The sequence below is a fragment of the Anastrepha obliqua genome, chromosome 5 (genome assembly GCF_027943255.1).
Source record: "Anastrepha obliqua isolate idAnaObli1 chromosome 5, idAnaObli1_1.0, whole genome shotgun sequence".
Classification (NCBI taxonomy): Eukaryota; Metazoa; Arthropoda; class Insecta; order Diptera; family Tephritidae; genus Anastrepha; species Anastrepha obliqua.
The window spans coordinates 102,790,269-102,810,979 of record NC_072896.1 but is presented as its reverse complement, the minus strand read 5'-3'; the positions used below and the strand labels follow the sequence as shown (position 1 = coordinate 102,810,979).

General features: G+C 38.8%; 1 protein-coding gene and 1 long non-coding RNA gene across 2 annotated transcripts; both read left to right on the top strand.

Moving 5' to 3' along the window:
- The first annotated feature begins 232 nt into the window (after positions 1-232).
- LOC129246966 (uncharacterized) lies at positions 233-13,465 on the top strand. The gene is made up of 8 exons (XM_054885733.1): positions 233-1,285; positions 1,348-1,655; positions 1,736-3,070; positions 3,150-3,290; positions 3,352-3,491; positions 3,559-3,698; positions 3,763-4,053; positions 11,121-13,465. The coding sequence occupies exons 1-8, from the start codon at positions 976-978 to the stop codon at positions 12,926-12,928; spliced, it is 4,473 nt and encodes a 1,490-aa protein (XP_054741708.1). The 5' UTR covers positions 233-975; the 3' UTR covers positions 12,929-13,465.
- Positions 13,466-15,835: 2,370 nt separating this feature from the next.
- Positions 15,836-19,721, top strand: LOC129246965 (uncharacterized). The gene is made up of 2 exons (XR_008582530.1): positions 15,836-17,985; positions 18,451-19,721. It is a non-coding gene; the product is annotated as an uncharacterized LOC129246965 (long non-coding RNA).
- Positions 19,722-20,711: the final 990 nt, after the last annotated feature.

Sequence of the window (20,711 nt, the reverse complement as noted above, 5' to 3'; positions counted from 1 at the left end):
ATTGTTTTTTTTAGTTCAAATATATATTAAACTATCCCCAAAACTTCATTTGGCTAATTGTTTTTTTTCTCATCCTACAACGCTTCGCGAAAACTACTGAATTTAGGGCATCTAATTGGCCCGCCGGCCTTAATGCCAATCAAATTCACCACCTAGTTAAATGAATTCAGTTACTCAGTTCCCCAAAAATGCAATCCTGTACTTCCCAACTACGTGACCCGAACATTGCAGCTTGCTTCGTAAGTTCGTGGTCAAAAAATTGTGTTGATGTGCGAGAAAAACGCGTGGAAAATTATTTTAAAAATGTGAAAAAATTATAAAAATACAAAAATACTTTGTTGAAAAGTGTATTGAACAGTTTTATAATAAAGTATAGTAAATGCCGAGTACACTGGGGCAATAAACTGTTGCAGTATTTTGCGCCATTGAATCAGCAGCGGCACAAAAACGAAAACAATTCAATGCAGCAGCAGAGGTCGTAGCAGAAGTTATAGCAACGTAGGGCAGCGTAGGGGCATAGCAGCCGCAAGTGCATTGAAAAATTCTCGATGAAAAATAGGTTGAACTGAAATTACTGTTGGCGAAAAACCCCCAAAGAGGTTTTACAATTACATATATGTGGTTTTATTTTCTCAAGTGAATACAAAGAACTCAAGTTGTGTTGTATGTGGCATTTTTTTTTTCTTTTTTTATGGCAAAGTGGAGGTGGCAAACAGCGAATTGTGTTTTATACAGTCGTGTTAACGTTCACGTCTGTGCTCCCAATATTGGCGCTTTGAAAAACTACGCAGTGAAAAGCGCAGTAGCAGAGGTAGGGGCCAAGACGGAAGAAGCGTGGCGGTAAATTCATCGATTTTTGTTATTGCCTCTCGTGCGGGTTTGCGTGCACTTTAGCAAAGTAAAGTAACACCCAGGAGAAGGGTGAAAAATTAAACAAAGCGCATAGTGAATGTAATTAGAAAAAAAGAAAAACCGATGGAAAATATACAAGCGACGGTTGGGGCATTAGCCATGCAAAGTGGAAGAATTGAAAGTGGCGCTAAAATAGCCTTGCCGCTAGAGGAACATAAAGAAGCACCCGCACAGGTGAAGTTGCATGAACCTGTCAACGGGCAACTAAATGCTTCAAACAATGGCACTCTGAATGCACTCGTGGAAGAAGTTGGGCAAAGCGCAGGAGGAGAAAAGGGAATTCCGCTGGCAAACGCTGTTAAAGTCGATACACAGCAAACTAAGAATTTACAAAGTATTTTAGATGTTGATATGAAATATCGAAATGATAAAGGTGAGTTGTAATAGAGAGTACACGAATTAATTTATTTACAAAGGTATCAAAAACTTTTACAGATAAAAATCATAAAAAGAAAAAGAAGGAGAAGGATCGTGAAAAAGATAGAGAACGAAATCGTGAACGTGATCGGGACAAAGAACATGATCGCGAGCGCAACAAGGATAAAATTCGACATAAAGAACGAGATCGCGAGCGCCATCGAGAACGGGACTCCACAAAAGAACGTGCTAATAAGGAACACAATTCGCACTCTCGTACATCTTCCGGGGTTAATTGCGACAAAATAAGGGAAAGCGGAAATAAACATGAAAAGTCAAAACCGAACACTTCGTCGAGCCTATCTTTAAAGCGTGACAGAGAGAAGGTATACTATATAAGAAACTTGAATTGTTAAAGTAAGGTATATTTATTGATATTTACGCATTTATTAATCTGAAATTGCAGCTTCCTTCTGCAGAATCCACCATGAGTTCCTTGACCGAGCATAGACGTCGTAGTTCCGATAGTAGTCGTGGCAGTCACAGCAGCTCAACGAAGTCTCAAAGCCGAACCAACATCGCTGTAATTGGTAAAGAAATAAATGTTGCATCTCAAGAAATAGCACAGGTTAAGAAAAGTGAAGTCGAAAAACCAATTTTGCAAATAATAAATACAATCAAAGTTGAATTGAAAGAACCAAAAAATAAACATCTACAAGTGCCAGAGAATAAAATTATTGAAATGGGCCAACAAGACATAAAGGAAGAAAAGGAAAAATTGGATAAAGAAGTTCCATTAAACGTTATTGCTGTCAATGCTATAACAGCGCCCGCAAAACTAAGTAACGGTATCAGGGAGGCCGGTCCCAATGATTTAAATATCGATAAACCAGTTGCAGCGGTAAAATTAGAAGAGAATGTGATAACGAACGTTAAAACTGAGTGCAACGGCAATGCTTCAAATATGAATAATGCCGAAGGAGGAATCAATTGCACAATCGCAGTAAAAACGCGCGACGATGTTACGCGCCAATTAGTTTTCAACAACGAACCCTTTGTGAATCCCACTCCGAAAGAGGCAAAGGCCGAAACACTTAATGATAATCGAGTGATCTCACATACTCCTAAAATGTTACCGGTGGCTAAATCGTCTAGTAGCAGCGCGCATTCGACGTCGACGTCGACATACAGCTCGAGTGGCCGCAAATCTTCCTCATCCAGTAGTAGTTATCATCGCAAAAACTCGACATCTTCATCATCCTCAAGCACGAAGCATTCTTCTTCGTCAACGTCAACTTCGACACCGGCATCAACGTCGGCATCGTCATCGTCATCTTCCCGCGGTCGCGATTGTTCTAAGTGCTATAAGCGTTCAAAAATACGTCGTGCTAGCGTAGGCACACAATTCCACCAAAATGAACCCTTCGTTTTAAGTACTCCACGACGACGTCTACAACGACCACCTGAGGGCTTGGAACACTTAAAGTACGGAAGATTATTTGAAGTGGATGTGCATCCGAATGGTGGCGCATCTGTAATACATCTGTATCAAGATGAATTGGAACAACTATCTCCGGAACAGATGGAGGAACTGGTGGAAGAGTTTTTCAATGTTTGTTTCGCAGAAGACGATCAGGGATATGCGTTGCATGTAATGGGCATCGTGCATGATGCTGCACGTTACCTGCCCGATTTACTTGACCACATGGCAGAAAATTATTCAACGTTAACCGTAAAAGCAGGTGTTCTGGGACGGAATTCCGACATTGAGACCTGCACAATGGCGCAATACAATGAACAGGTAAGTGGTTTAGGAAATAAAAAAGAATAAGAATCTTTCATCTTGTCTGTATCTCTTAATTGATTGCGTTATTCCGCAGGTTGTAAGAAATTACTCGCAAGGCACTTTTCGTTATGGGCCATTACACCAAATCAGTTTGGTTGGTAAGGTGCACGAAGAGGTGGGCGGATATTTTCCCGATTTGTTGGGGCGTATTGAGTCGAATCCTTTTCTGAAGAAGGTATTTTATAATAAATATAATGATAAAGGATTAAATCCATTTATATTAAATTATTTTGTAGACGATGCCCTGGGGTTCATATTCGGTTTTACAAACCGATCCTCGTCTTTCCAATGACGGACCTATATTGTGGGTACGTGCAGGCGAGCAATTAGTGCCTACAGCAGAGCTGAACAGTAAAACACCACTGAAACGTCAACGGTGTGTTAAGCTTTTCTGCGCTGTGTTCAAATAAATTATAATTCTATTCTTTTTATTGAAATTAAAGGACACGCATAAATGAGCTGCGAAATCTGCAGTATCTACCACGATTATCGGAAGCGAGAGAGACTATGATTGAGGATCGCACAAAGGCACACGCGGATCATGTTGGGCATGGTCACGAGCGAAATACCACGGCTGCTGTGGGTAAGTACGCAAATTTGCAATTTCTTTTCAATTGCATATTCATAAAGAATGCTATATCGTCTAGGTATACTTAAAGCGGTGCATTGTGGACAACCTTACACTCATAATCGTATAACAAAGGACGTAGTGGCCTTTGCCGCTCAAGACTTCAATTATCTTGTCGAAGCTTTGCAACTCGATTTGCATGAGCCACCAATATCACAGTGCGTGCAGTGGACTGAGGATGCCAAGCTCAATCAGTTGCGACGTGAAGGCATTCGTTATTCTCGCATTCAGCTATGCGATAATGATATATACTTTTTGCCGCGAAATATTATACATCAATTCCGGACGGTTACAGCTGTTACCAGTATTGGTAAGTGCTGAAAGAATTACGACAATCTGTTTATGTAATTTGCAAGTTTACGGTTTTCCACGTAGCATACCCATTAATTTATCAATAAGGGGCGGTTGTTGTTGTTAATGTTGTTGTAGAGATACATCAAGCCCTGCCAGTAGGTGTAGTTACTGTAGTTACCGGTCGCCATTCTAGATCTCATCTAACGGTAGGTCCAGGAAACATGCTGTTTCGACGGGTAGGGTCCTTTCTAAATGGAAAGGGGTGTTAGCTTAGTGGGCTTAAGGGGGCATTTGAATAATTGGTTAGTACCTTCACATACCGGATGCCGATACCAGAGTACCTTCATATGCCAGTATGTCGGTTCTGGGCGGGTAGAAGTTTAACCTACGCCAATATCCTGAACGTAATTGTGAAAAGATAATGTGGGTCTCACGAAGCAGTTGAGGGTCTTTGTCTGCGATGGGTGGTGATTGGACTCCGGTGTCGACATTCGGGGGCAGGTGTTTAGGAAGGTGGTTAAAGAGGTCTTATGAATGTCGTTAACACTCCGTTGGCCACCTTTTTTAAAACCTTCGGTTGGGCAACCGGGTCCGGCCTCTTTTCATTCTGTTCGATAATCTCTTTTAAAAAGGTTATATCAATAAATCGATAGAAAGTTAAATTTTAAGGACCCAGCTGGAAGCTAAAGTCGTTAGCTACAATAGAAATACGTTAAATTCACGTCCAATGTCGAAAAAGTCTAGCCAGATCCGGGCGCCCAACGGAGGGTTAAAGTGTTTCTATACACTGTTGTTATTTTTGATGTTGTTGAAGTTGTAGCAGCATTAACACTCCTTAGGTGGGCCATGTAAAATTTGCTTTTTGAATCGGCTATAAAAAAAAAACTAATCAATATTTTTTCAAACTTTTTTTTATTTTGAAGATTGAGCATTGTCATTTATGAATGAAACTTAATATCGTTCAAATGGCTGCCACGACTGGCTTTACAGTAGGCCATTCGATCAACCTAATTTTTAAGCACATTTTCGATTGTTTGGGCTCCAATTTCATGAATGGCAACTTCGATTTCGTGTTTTAAAGCATCAATCGTCTCTGGATGGTTCGCATAGCATTTGTCCTTAACGGCTCCCCACAAAAAATAGTCCAACGGGCTTAAATCACAGCTCCGAGGTGGCCAATTGATATCGGAGTTTCGGCTGATAATTCGGTTTTCAAAAACGGTAGCCAAAAGTTCGAGTGTAACTTTGGCAGTGTGACAAGTTGCACCGTCCTGTTGAAACTAAATGTCGTCCATGTCATCCTCTTCAATTTTTGGAAACAACTCGTTGAGCATGTCACGGTAACGCTCGCCATTTACGGCTCCTCGCTCATTTTCGAAAAAAAAAATGGCCCGATGATGCCACCAGACTAAAAACCGCATCAAACTGTGACTCGTTGTGGATGCATTTGCTTCTCTACAGTAACGTGTGGGTTTTCTGAGCCCCAAATATGACAATTTTGCTTGTTGACGTAGCCACCGATGTGAAAATCAGAAAAGAAGAAGAAGCCTCACCACTTTGGAAATAGGTTTTCAATATTTCCCAATTTTGTTCAAGCGTATAGCGTCCCATTTCGTAAATGTCAAACCTTTAAGTAAATTATGAACACATTTGACCTGTCATTTGAGTTACCATTCTCAAAAAAATAGGTGGTTCAAAAAGCAAACGCTGTATGGCCCACCCTGTACATGTACGGGGCCTGCTGCTGGAGTGACAGTCCTTGGCCAGATAAAAATCGGGGCATTTGAATAGACCGACTGTCATGGGAACGGTCTATAAAAACACTTTCTGGTCCTTTAGATGTAGAGACACCTCCTGTCTCGCATGAGAGTTGCTCAGCTCTCAGCAAGTCCCTGCCGGGATACTTACTTCGGTAGCAACCCAACAGGAATTGCTTGCGGAGCTTCTTATCAACGGGCGGTATTTGGCTTTAATTAAATCAGCTGTATGTAATGTCATGTGGTCATGTCATTGAAAGCTACCTTAGTTAAAGAAAGCACGACATGTACTTGGTAATGCGGTATTTACAGAAATTGATGCTGAAATTGGTCTACTACAAGGATTCGTGTTGGCTGCAATCTTATCTTTATCTATATTTCATAATTTATTTTTTATTTTTATTTTATTTTTTAAAGCTTACATGAAAATAAAATTAAAAGTAAACTAAGCAAACGCAGCGCTAGCAGCAAAGGCTTTCGGCTGTCTGGTGATGTACTATATGTTGAATCAGATACGACGGAGTAGTTCGGTGTCCTTCAGAAATTTGTAAATATTTTTGATGTTTTCTTCAGTGGCTTCTTTTAGAAGTAGAAGAGGATCTGTGTTGCTGAAGTGGTGATGCCTTTGAGAAGCAAGTTCTGGGCAGGATACCAGTAGGTGATGTACACTGACTGTTGCTTGGCAGAAGGGGCAGGTGTTGGGTGTATTACCCTGTAATAGGTGTACGCTGGTGATTATGGTGTTCCCAATACGGAGTCGTGTGTATGGGGTAATGTGGTTGGTGGGTACCGATGTTGGATAGGCAGGTTTTGAACGTTTAGGGTTGATGTTGGAATAATGATGTTTGTAATACGACCATTCATTATTTATATTTGTAACTCCTTCTTCAGAATTCCCCGCACAAAAAAATCGAACTTCAGTATTCGGGCCTACAAAAAATTCTACTTAAAAACGCTACACGAAATAATAAATAAACACTCGAATGTTCTCTTTGGTGATTTGTTTATTTTTGCTGCATGCAAAAAAATAATCAAATATAAAGGGAGCATGGGAAGGGACAGTTGCCTTCTTAAAAAGACCTAAGTGGCTCAAGAAACTTAGTTAGGGGATGGAAATCAAATGCAGCATCACAATGGGTCTTAGGACCACCGAGTGTCTTATCTTAGACAAGCAACCTGGCTTATCTAACCTAACTTAAATGGAACATTAATTCCATTGTGACTTGTGTTTCGATCTTCTACTGTTAACTTATGCATGAAAGGGATGCATGCTGCTGCGTTTGCCTTGATTTTTTCTAGGTTTTTAAGCTGCATTAATAATAACAAAGCTTTTCTTGTGCTACATTTTTTTTTTCGTTTTCGCCCGTTGTAAGTTTATTTAAAACTAAGAAAAGCGAATAATAAACCCAGGAGAACACTACTTAGTGTGATTGCTTATTACATGCCAGTCAAATAATGAGTGCCAAATCCTGCAAAGTATTAGCATATTTTATTATTATTATTAGTAGTAGCTATAGCGTTAGCTTTTCTGCGCAATGATTTGCCAATGCTGTACGATTATATTTCTTGGTTTTCATCTTGATCTGAGGCGCCGTAGCTTTCTAGTTAAAATCTGTTGGTCGCTGGCTTGCGCAGTGCATGGCCAATGCCTTTCCATTTTCCTTGCCGTATTTCAATGTCTATTGATTTTTATCTGCTTCGATCAAGGAGTTGTTCGTTTGAAAACCAATTGTCGGGCCACCAGATACGGAGGATAATTCTAAGAGATCAATTCACAAGTGTTTACATTTCCGTCGCAGATACAGACTCTAACCACGTTTTACATCCCTACAGTAGGACGGATTTAACATTCGAATTAAAAATTCGTAGCTTGGTACGCGTAGTCAGCGGTTTGGAAAACCAGATCTTTTTGAGGTTTGCAAAGATTGCCTTGGCATTTTTGGCTCTAGCATCAATATCGCCTTTTGCACCACTATCCAGTGTGATTTGGCTTTCTAGATAAGTGAGTGAAGTGGGTTACTTTTTGTTCTAATATTTTCGTGCAACATTCAACTTTTTTTCTTTCAAGTCTATTTGCGCAATAAACGCTCTGATAAGTATCGCTCGCATCTGCGAATGGAATCGTTACTTAGTTTTCTAGACTTTGGTGCGCCGACCAAATAGTTTTTTTTGTCGAGTCTACAAGAATCAACAAATTTGTTAGAATCTTTCATTCTCGGATCGCAACCATTGTCAGGACATTTTCCTGAACGCAAATAAAATAGTTGAAGAAAAATGTATGCTCACATTTAAAACTCAAGCACAAATATACCACCGCACCGGATCACGACGGTAATTGCCACCAATTTTTGCAAATTTATATCGTTTCGGAAGCCGCTGCTCAACTCTCGACGCGACTCCCTAAAGGGAGAACAAAAATTTCGTTGGTATCTTGTTGTTGTTGTAGCAGCATAAACATTCCCCATAAACGTAAGAGTATGCTGCTGGAGTGACAGTCCTTGGCGGGATATAAATTCTGGTCGTTCCAGTAACGTAGAACCGACTGTCGTGGGAACTTGGTATTTCTCCAGGCGTTATATGTCACTTTGATGGAACTAAAGAATACAAGGTGGGACAAAATTAAGAACCCTATCGAGAAAAATGTGAAATATTTTGAGAATTCAGTAGATTGTAATGAAATTTAAATGCGATACTGAAATTAAAAATAGGTTGAAGTGATCGTACCAAATAAATATATAAAAAATTTACATTCCGGAACTTAAGACTGCAACCATTTTAGGTACAGGTTAGTTTTTTTTTTTTTTTTTAATTTTAACTTCACTAATTTTTTTTCCGTATATTATTCTCTTATTCGATCGTGCAAAAAGAAATTTGAATAGCTCGAGCCAAGGAGCACCAAAAGATTTGGTGGCTCCTAAAACACCCAGGCTAAAAAGCCCATTGTATTTAGAGTTTGACAGTTTTCAGTTCGGACTTGTCACAAAACACTTTGCAGTTTTGCAGCGTTCTAGACAGGGCCAGCTTTCTTTAATTGCATACGCTGATCCAATTCATGATTCCTGGGTAACTGATTCCGATTATTGGCTCTGGCCCTTGTGGGGGAACTGCTGATCCACGGTTGGTCTCTTCATCGGCAATTTCGTTTCCTTGAACATCGGAGACTCCTGGAACGCATATAAGTACAAACCTGTTCTGTCTTGCGACAGAATTAAGCTTCTTTTTACATTCTTGAACAATCTTCGAGGTTTGATTCGCGTACTGCAGGGCCTTCAGTGGAAGCTTAATGTCACTGAAGACTCCAATCTGTTTCCCGCTCATCTCCTCTCGATTATCCATTCGGCTACTTTTAGGATGGCAAAAATTTCTGTTTGGAAAACAGTTGCCATATCCCCCATAGCATAGTGATACTTATTACTATCGTTTAAGTACCATCCGGTTCCAGACCCTATTTCATTCTTGGACCCATCGGTAAGGAAAATATTCGTCAAACCTCCCTGAATGCGTTCTGGATTGCTGACATAAAATGTTCTTCCAAATGAAACTACCTTCGCAGTAACGTCGCCTGTTAACCCAGTTTTCCCAAGCCTTGGCTTTCTGGCTCTATTTTAAGAATGGCTCGCTCTATATTTACCTTACGACTTGAATCACTAATAATTCTTCGCATAAAATCGCACCTACAAAAAAGTCGGAGTTGTTGGAAATAATTTTGCAATATTGCCCAACGTTGTTTAAGCCTAAAGCTATTCATTTAATTTTGCGGAGATATGATATTGACTTTCGGACAAGATGTCCAGCGGAACAGAGCTGCCACTGTCAAAATAATAAAAGATAAAAACAAAACAAAAAAACTATATGTACCATCGTGTATAGGCCCAATACATTTATTTTTATGACAATGTTTTGTGCGAAAGAGAACGAAAAAAGTGTCTCCGCCTTCATAAATGGTTTAAAATTGAATTAGATAACAAATAACAATAGTTATTCCAAATTTTTGTAAGGAGCCATTTGTTAACGCCAAAATCAAGGCGAATTTATTAAAGGTGGTGTTGGTAAATCAGCTGATTTGTGTTTTTTCTTTCGCCGTGTCCATGTGGCTGTCAGCTCAGAATGAAACACGGCGAATTCATTATTTGTTTTCTAGTTTCCCAATACTTCACTTTGACAATCAAACGTATAGAACAGTGCGCCTTGGCCAAAATATTATTGATCGCTTAAAAATTGAGAGAGCAAAGTGACAATTCGATGGAAGAGAGACGCCCATTTTGTGTGGGAAAAATTTTAGCCATCAAAAAATACTCGTCGCGAAAATATGTGATCAGAATATGATTATATAATTGAACTTTTTGTTAGCAATTAAATTTATGTTTTATATTATAGAATCTGGACTTTTTTACACTTCTGCTGATTTGCCGATTTATTAATTTTTCGTGGATAAGACAAAAAATTTTAAACAAATTCAGCTGATATGTCTTCTTCCGCTCGTTAACATTTTTTTGTTTGTTTTTTCTTTAGCAGAAAATTTTCGCTTAAAAATGGAAAGTTGATAAATTCGATCCGTTTTTGCAAGTAAAGGGGAAATTTTCCGCTCCTTAACTATTTTTCCTTTTTCTTTTCTTTGAGAGAGAATTTTCGCTTACGCTCTTGATTTGAATTGACGGCTAGTAATTGGTAATTTTGTTATCGAACACAACTATTAGCTCCACTACTTATTGCGAAAATGCTCGATTTAGGCTAATTTGCTATAGCTAGAACACCTTAAAACATCTTTCGTTAAACCTCTGGGCTTAACAATTATAATTGTTTATATTTTTATAAACAATCTTAGATGGGAAATCTTGAATTGGAGAATTGCGTTTGGAAATACAATCGCAATAGTCAAGAATGCTTACTTAACAGTATCAGAATTTCAAAATTGTAAGAAAATTAAGTACCTCAAACCTCAAACTTTGGGACTTTCATAGGGCATTCTAGGCATCTTGAAACATTATTGTTGTAAAAGCATAAAACATTCCCAAAACATTTTTGGACAATACTGAAGTGACAGTCCTTGATCGGATACAAGTCCTGGTTGTTTCGGTTACGTAGAATCGTTTGACGTGAGAACGAACTTAGTTCGTAGCATGAAGACTTCCATTATATTTCTATTAAATTCTTCATTTCGGTGTAAATACACTTTGGACATTTCCTATAATAGGGGCATCGCAGGATGTTTCTTCGAATAATGCTTATTATTAGAATAATCTCCGTTATTATTAATTCATGTTCGAAGTTGCTAAATTTTAATTCTACAGCTAATTAATATTTATTTGGCATTTTATTCTCACAGCTTGGCACTTACGTTTGCGTCAGTATTATCCGGGGCAGGAGGTAATTAACGAGAAGAATAATCCGGTGTTGGCAGAGCCACCACACTACAAAGAGAAGCAAACACTGTTGCCACATCCTGTGTCGCACGACGAACATCATGGCAAGCGCACACCGTGCAAACGTTCACACGATGGTAAAACCAAGAAGACAAAGATCATTGACATCGATGGCAAAGAGCGGCGTTCAAGTGAAAGTGGCACCGAGGATTCCAATTCGAAAGACGGCTCGGAATTTGCGGCATCAACAGGCCGTAAGCGAAAAGCCGTCAGAGATGATGCCAGAATCGATATGCGCAAAATGGTACTCGAACACGAATTAAACAAGTCGATGACAGCGGGCAGTGGGCAAGAAGATGTGCCGGCTATTTCAGCAAACGACAGCGTTAACACAGCCGGCAGTAGTAGCGCGTCTACTTCTACTACAACAACCGCAGTGGCGACTTTAGGTAAGAGCGCCAATGAGAAACCTTTGAAAAAGCGCAAAGAGTCCAAGGATAACACATCCAATGTAGAGGCTATAAAACAAGAAAGACGAAGCAGCACTAACAGTAACGGTAATAGTTTAATGCATAAATTTAACGCTAACGGCGATGTACCAAATGAAACGCAACCCAAAAACTCCTACTTAAACTCAGTTACGAAATCTCAAACGCAAACTTTCGTGCCTAGCGCACAAAATGTCCAAAAAACGAACTATGAACTACTTAACATAACGACGCCAGTAACACCAAAAAATGCAGCGCTAGCATCAGTTGCGTCCACACCATCCACATCACAAAAGATACCCAAACTGCCGGAGCCGACAGTGCCTGCAACACCCTTGCCACTTGTGCCTCAAACGCCCTTTACACATCGCGAGGCCTACGTTAACAGTCTAAATCAAAAAGAACCCGAGATCAAAATTCAAGTACAAATAATATCCGATGAGCCTTCTCCTACCCCCTCCTCCAACGTCTCTGGCGCCATCGGCACCACCAACATCAAGGCAGCATCAGCCAACTTACAAACGCAGCCACCATCAGTACCGCTGCTGCCGTATACACCACAGGCAGTATTGCCACTGCCCTCCACAGCACTGCTGCGACCAAATGATTATGCAACCAATTCGATGTTGAATGTCGCAACAGGGACGCAAAGTTGTACGCTGACTCCCCAAACGAATACTATCAATGTACTTCCTGTTGTAACTGAGCCCGCAACGCTCTGCCAAGCCCAATTGGTTGTCGATCATGAGGAAGAGGTGACCGTTTCCGAAGAGCTTATTGCAGTGGCACCACCACCACCAATGAAAGGATTAGCTTCAGCACCGACGACGGAAGCGGCAAGTGCAACGATGACATATCCGCCATTACCGCCGGAAATTGTACCACCATTACCGCCACCACCACCAACACCAACACCAGTAACGCCGCTAGAAAACAAAACGGTGTTGCTCGCAGCACCAGTCATATGCACAGGTAATCAGCCAGCTAAAGGCGTAGCAATAATACCGCAGCCGACGATATCAACAATACCAACACATCAGGCGGCTGCGACGCTCAAAAAGAGTAATAACACCTGTGTCACTGTTCGAATGGCTGCTGGTACAGCGGAGCAACAAGTTGAACGAAAGGTGGCACACAAAATCATAAAGGTCGGATCGATAAGTAAGACACCAACGTCAGCACCAGCTGATCTGCTTAGCTCCATCATGGCCAGCATGGATAATAGTAATGCGGCAACCACATCGACACCCACCACACATAACTACTCATCATCACTACACTAAAACGATGGGCTAATGGTCTAAGGTAGTTAACGATAAGCGGGCGCATTTTTGCCTGAGATGATGGAAGTGAAGTGATTTATTGTACTGCGACCGAAAAGTTGAAGTGCTGAGCAGCTATAAGGAATATCGAAACAAATTTTTTAATAGTGTATATTCTGCTTAAAAAGGATATAATTGATGCTCAAATGCGTGTGGCACTTCAGCTTTTCAGTGTTCAGGCTAGCAAATGTAAAGAGCATACAAAAAATTACACCTATGGAAGAAGAGAGGAATTATTGTTACAATTGGCAACATATTTGTAAATACTTTTTTATTATATTATATAACATTTCACATATATTTATGAGTAGCTTAACCTGAGTTGTAAGAGACTAGTTTTCCTTAAATTATCTATGATGAAAAATTGTTTGATTATGTGCAACCACATATTTTTCTGCTTAACATAAACGTATGTATATGAGCGCACATTCGCAGTTAAATCAGTTTGGGCTTGCTATTGAAAAGTAGCGTCAAAAATATATTTTCGAGTTCACTTAATTTTTTTTTAACTATGAATGGGTACCATTTATGATTGGTTTGCTATTAGATAAAGACAACAAACGATTAACTAACACGAACACACACATTTAGCATAATAATTCGCTATTACGGAGAACAAACAGATCTGAAAGTCCAGTAGAAGTAAACGGGGGAGAACTTTCAAATGAGATTTTCTAGAGATTGTTGTTATTTTTTTAAATTTTTAATTAAATGTTAAATATTACAAGAAAGTACATGTATACATATATACACGATGTATGCAAATAGAATGTAGCGCATATTTTTATTGGATTTTCTAAAAGAAACGGGCCGGCATTGAGAGGCTGCGGTGGCGTCTGCGAAATTTATTGTTTATTATTCAGTCACTGACGTCAAATCATCGTGGCAAGTTACACTATTGGGCAGCACACGCAAATGTTCTTGTTGTTGTAGTTGGTGTTGTTGTACCAGAATAAAAGTTCCACATAAATGTTTGGAAAAAGCTGCTGTAGTGGCATATTTGAGGTAAATTCGGCAACATAGAATCGACTGCCGTGCAAATAATACAACTTTTTTAAGAATGTTTGGAGAGTATGGCGGCTATCACTCTATCACAATGGAAGGGCAACGGTCTAAGTGAGTTGGTCTAAAGACCGACTGCCACTTCTACTTATCACTGGTAGTAATGATGTGAACTGGAATTTTGCGATTTGACGTCGCTAGACTTTGTCTTTGGGGTTTTATGAAGCCGCAGGTCTATGCCAACAAGCCTCAACCGATCGATGCTCTCAAAGTCAACATACCCCATGCCATTGCTTAAATTCACTCGGGTCATTGAAAAGTGAACCTCTCTGATCTGTGCCACCGTGCGGTGTAACAGCGGACATTTGAAAAATGTCATATGCCATACATTCTGAAAAAAAAAAAAGAATTTCATTGTTGTCTCAGAAGCACCTTGTTTTATTCCATTTCGACTTGCACTTATTGGAAACCCCTACAATTGTATATGGGTTGATTAGTTAGTTGAATTGGTGATTCACTAATAATCCAATTAGTGTCCCGCACCATTTGGTTGTCACATTCTCGCTACCAAGAAGTTATACGATTATTTCTTCACGACTATGTCCAGTCTGTGCGATTGAAAAACCGTATAAGGTTTTTTACGTCAATGCCGGCCAGCTCTTCGAGGATTTGAAAAAGGAAGTGGAATGTAGTATTCGTTTTCTCCGCTTGAGTATATGTAACTAAAAATAATAATGAAAGCGTTACTCATATCATAAGGGCTATAACCCTGCATACTATCACAATCGGCTACGGGCCAGAGTGTCCCGTAGGACAACCGCTTCAACCTAACCTTACCCTGCAAATTCTCGAAATTTTTCTAAAAATTCTGCTTAAAAAGTTTAAAATCTTGTTGAAAATTTGTTGATTTGTTTTTTAATTTTTACAAAGTTTGAAACTTGGATTTATGTATATAGTTTTTGTAGTAAAGAGAAAAAACAGAGACTTGCATTTCGCATGCCTGTCTGTCTCGCCATAAAGTTGTTGTATTGATTGAAATTGAATATGAATTTGGATATTTAGATGGCGGCCGCAGCAATCGAGTGTATTTGCGCGTAGGTTATGGATTCGTTGACAGCTGCGCGCATAAAACTTTTTTGTTGTTGTGCTATTATTTGAATGGCAGGATAAAAATCCACAAATTGCTTGGGTATTCCACTTTATTTTATTTTAAGGGGGTAGTATGGTATTTTTTTTTCATTTTTTTTTTTTTTTTTTAAATTATTCTATAACATCTTAAGATTATTGTGTGAAAGTTTGAAGTGCATTAGAGTAAAATTGACAAAGACACAAAGGATTAAGTATCTACCTCTCCAACCGGATTTCACGCTGCCGAAAATCTTTAAACGCGTTTTTCTCACACTTGCCTTTTTTACGGTCGGTGTCCACTGTAGATTCATATCTACTGTACCGATTCTTTTCAAATTTGGTTTTTTTGTTTCTTTACTTAATTCACGAGGTAATGACGTCGAGTTTTTAATTTTGTCATATTTTAAAACAACAAAGTTTTCAAGTTTTTTTTATGAAAAATCGGTGTTTTGACTTCAAAGCGCTTTAAAAAATTAAAAAAAAATTCGACGTTGTTACCTGCGAAACTTTATTAGCTGATGAAATCAATTTGGTGATTTAATTTTAGTTTGATTTTAGTTGATCCAGTAATGAGTTCTGAGGGACACCGCAATAAAACTTTTTTATGAGACGTCCGCGAAGATTCGCTGCCACCAACTCATTTCTTCATAAAAATCAATGAAAATTTCACACAATATTCTTTAAATATGACTTTATAATGAAGTAATTTTAAAATTTTGAATAAATCAACTGTGTCGACAAAAAAAATTTCGAAAAATATGCTTGTTTTACACCGAATTAACCATACTACCCCCTTAAAATCAAACTGCTTGTCTGTCCGTTACTACGACAGCTCCTTCTTAAATTTATGAATCTTCAAAACGCCGGGTAGGCAGTGCGCTAACGCGACTGTTGCTTTGCGAAAAACTGAAAACATTTTTTTAGGTCGACCGGTCGACCTCCAAGGGTGTTACCTGTGATTAAAACCATTTGCCTTACGTAGGTAGGGCACAAAACTGGAAGAGCTCTTGTGGGGCGAAATTAAGTTTGGCCTACCATTTTTTAAGAATGCTTGCGCCATTTTTGTCCAATAAATTAAATATTCTACAAAAACAATACTCGCAACGCGGGCAACGGAGGCCTTCAGCTGCCCCTTGCAACTTATCCGAAGAAATTTATGAATTGCTTTAAGCGATTGGTCAAAATCCTTCTGAGCAAATCAACTTCTTTCAGAAAGCTATATATTAATTGTGCATTTTAAACAATGTAATTTTATAGCATCTCGATGGGGTCTGCGTATTACGAAATCTCTTGTCGACGTGCAACTATTGTTGGACAGATTAGGATGTGTTTAGGCGTTGCGGCTTCTGCGCAGAGCGAACAAGTGTCGCTTAAGGATAGTTGTAATAGATGAGCATGGGTTATAACTGTTTGGTCAATCCGCTTACTAGTAAAGTGCCTTAGCACATGGAGAGATATGTTTGGGTCGTAGACTGGCCTCTTTTTTGCTTGGGTTGATTTCAGAGTAGTGATGGGCGTACATTGCCCAGTCCATGGTTAGTGAGTTCGTCTTTGTCCTGTTATATATATACACCCTTTTTGGGTGTTTGGCCGAGCTGCTCCTCCTATTTGTGGTGTGCGTCTTGATGTTGTTTCACAAATGGAGGGACCTACAGTTTCAAGCCGACTCCGAACGGCAGATATATTTTTTTTTTATTAGGAACTTTTTCATGGCAGAAATACACTCGGAAGTTTTGCCATTGCCTGCCGAGGGGCGACTGCTATTCGAAAAAAACTTTTTCTTAGTTTTTGATCTTACACCAAGATTCGAACCAACGTTCTCTCTCTGAATTCCGAATGGTAGTCACGCACCAACCCATTCGGTCACGGCGGCCGTTACCTCGGTAAAAATGTCTCACTTAGATGAGACGTCATACATTAGTGAGGGTGTGATGGGGATGTTTTTGGTTGTGGCATCACATCCTATGTGCCCGGGGACTCAATGGTTTGTTACTTATGGATAGGTAGTCATCCATTACCCTCAACCATTCGCCTCACAGTACAGTGCAGCTTCACATAGTTTATGAATTTCAAGAATTATTTATTGTGATATAAATTTAATGCTATGAGAAAATTGTCTTCTAGTTTTATGAAAAGAGTGGCTTGCTTTTATCGAATATGGACCAAATGAGGCAATAATGACACACTTTATTTCATTCGTATGCAAAAGAAATCTCAAGAGTGGTACATCTAAATGACTCGGTTCAAATTCGATGCATAGAATGAAATAAGTGTTGATACATTTTTATAAATTGCATAATTGAAAATTATTGTTATTTTTATGAAATGGCTTCTTGGCACAAGTCTCGCTAGATAATAAGAATAATCGCGAGCTTTTTTCTCTAAAATAATCTTCTTTTTTAGAAGTTGCTGGTAGTGTGGTTATTATCAAAGGAAACCCATTACCCATTCACCAACGGCAGTTAGTTTTTGTAACAGCATAAAACTCTCCTCAAATTGTTGGGGACGCTGCTAAAGTAACAGCCCATTTTAGGTTTGGAGTTGGTGAACTGGGTTTGGATAGGGTATTGTGATGAGTAGAAGGCAAAAAGACAGGGAGATCGAAGTGCAAACCTTCAATTATTCAATTAGATAACAGCCCATCTTAGATTTACTTAGGGAACTAGGTTTGGATGAGGTATTGTGATGCGTAAAAGGCACAAAAGATCAGGAGATCGAAGCGCAAACCTTCAATTCTATTCTATAACAGTCCATCTTGGGTTTAGTTAGGGAACTAGGTTTGGATGAGGTATTGTGATGCGTAGAAGGCACAAAAGATCAGGAGGTCGAAGCGCAAACCTTCAATTCTATTCCATAACAGTCCATCTTAGGTTTACTTAGGGAACTAGGTTTGGATGAGGAACAAAAGACTAGGAGGTCGAAGCGGAAACCTTCAATTCTATTCTATAACAGTCCATCTTATGGTTACTTAGGGAACTAGGTTTGAAAAAGGTATTGTGATGAGTAGAAGGCACAAAAGACTTGACGATCGACGTGCAAACCTTCAATTATTCAATTCCATAACAACCAATCTTAGATTTCCTTAGTGAACTGGGTTTGGATGAGGTATTGTGATGAGTAGAAGGCAAACAGACAGGGAGATCGAAGTGCAAACCTTCAATTACTGGGTTCGGATGAGGTATTGTGATGTGTAGAAGGCAAGCAGACAGGGAGATCGAAGTGCAAACCTTCAATTACTGGGTTCGGATGAGGTATTGTGATGAGTAGAAGGCAAACAGACAGGGAGATCGAAGTGGAAACCTTCAATTATTCAATTAGATAACAGCTCATCTTAGATTTACTTAGTGAACTAGGTTTGGATGAGGTCTTGTGATGCGTAAAAGGCACAAAAGACCAGGAGGTCGAAGCGCAAACCTTCAATTCTTTTCTATAACAGTCCATCTTAGGTTTACTTAGGGAACTAGGTTTGAATAAGGTATTGTGATGAGTAGAAGGCACAAAAGACTTGACGATCGAACTGCAAACCTTCAATTATTCAATTCTATAACAACCCATCTTAGGTTTCCTTAGTGAACTGGGTTTGGATGAGGTATTGTGATGAGTAGAAGGCAAACAGACAGGGAGATCGAAGTGCAAACCTTCAATTACTGGGTTCGGATGAGGTATTGTGATGAGTAAAGTGCACAAAAGACTTTTAGGATTAAATGCAAATTTTCAGTCATTCAATTCTACTTCAGTTGTTGGCCGTATAAAAATCTGTGTCGCTCCGGTAAACTGGCTTTTATGGGATTAAGATCTACGGATGGTTAGCCGAAGAAAAAGCTAGGCAAACGATGGATGGATAAACAGTAAATATATACAATATGCGTCGCCTATAAGGAAAGTGGTGCCACCGAACTTGAAATAATTTTTCATATATTTACATAAATATCATACAATATTTTACTGCGATTTAAGAAAAAAAAAAAATTTTGTTTGAAAGTTTTCATGCCCTTGTATTTTCAATTGACCTGCATATATGAATGTATTTTGAAAGGATTTGACTATCAGATTTTAAATACGCGTATGTATACATACATAAATATACTTAAACAAATAAATATATTTAATTTTTAAATGCACCATCTATTTACACAATAACTCATTAAGAAGCACCCCATTGCTAGTGCAAGAAATTGGGCGAAATGCGCGAGGTGGTGTGTATTTGTAGGCGTCTAAGTTGTTGTTAAATTGCATTAGTTGCAAAAATCGCAGGTCTGCATATAAAAAACATATTTGTTTAATTGTATTTCGTTTTTTGTTTTCTGTGGCAGTTAGTTTACGTATATACATATACATATACATATACAGAAATATTTACATTTGCATATATGAGTGGTACCTACATATATTTTGTTGTATATCCCTATGTGAAACGCGCATGCATACATGTTTACATAAATACACGCCCACATAAGTGTTATGTATGAATTGCGCTTCCCATACATACATATGTACAGAAACAATTAATTACCTACAGAAATACAATACATATACATATATACTTATATTACATATACATACTTACATACATATATTAAATATAGATGAAAGATTAGCAAATAAAGTTTTATTAATACGTCAATGATTTGTTTCTTATCATGGAATGAAATGTACATACATACATACATTGTGCTCGTTTCTGGGAAGAACGTTATAACTCAAAAAATTCGAAATACGAGGAAAACGGTTTCAAAGTTTTCAATTTACTACGAGTATACAGTCCCTCGGCAGGCAAATGGCAAGCCTCCGAGTGTATTTTAGCTATGAAAAAACTGCTCATAAAAAACCATTTGTGGAAAAAAATAAAGACGAACGCTACCAATAGTAGGAAGAGCTCGGCCAAATACCTAACAGAAGTGTTTTCGCCAATTATTCATTATTTATTTTTATACACCCCAGTTCACTTGTTTAGAGGCAATAATTTTTATAGATGAAAATTGTTATTAAAGCAAACGTATTTTATCTAATATAGTAATCCAAGGTTTTCCCATACTGAGTCTTGCCATAAATTCTGTGACTAATTTTACCATGCATACGGCGAGAAAAAATTCGCAAAAAAAAGTTCCTTTATTTTCGCTTTTGTTCGCATGCATTTTCTACTCATAAATTATACGCAGTTTCTTGGCAAATGTCGCTTGTTAACAATGTAGTGAGGAGGAAAATCGAGTGACATTTACGAATTGCTGAAAAAACTTAATATTTCGGGAATGTTTGTTACCGTACGAACAATCGTTTTTCCCAAACGCCAGAATTGACAAATAGAAAAGAAGTGGTCCTCCTCCCGTGGTTAGAGCCAGTGCAGTCATAAAAGTCGTTCGAGAAGGAATTCGCCTTCTTAGAAAGCAGAAAATCATGTCCAGGGGAATGAATGCATCGACCAGATCCATGTCAGGACTAATTAGAGATGATCACGACATGAAAGCCTTCCATCGCTCAACTGGACATCTTTTGAAGAAAATTAGACTCGACAGATGCAAGCAGCTTCTTCGGTTGGCACGCGATCAACGACCATGAAAATATTCTTTTCACAGATGAGCAAATTTGCACTGTTGAAGAAGTTTTAATAAGCAAA

Excerpts from the sequence above, each read along its gene's own strand:
- LOC129246966 (XM_054885733.1), top strand. The coding sequence starts at position 976 with ATGGAAAATATACAAGCGACGGTTGGGGCATTAGCCATGCAAAGTGGA. Across the intron at positions 3,071-3,149 it reads TGGCGCAATACAATGAACAG|GTTGTAAGAAATTACTCGCA; the intron begins GTAAGTGGTTTA and ends GTTATTCCGCAG. Across the intron at positions 3,492-3,558 it reads ACACCACTGAAACGTCAACG|GACACGCATAAATGAGCTGC; the intron begins GTGTGTTAAGCT and ends TTGAAATTAAAG.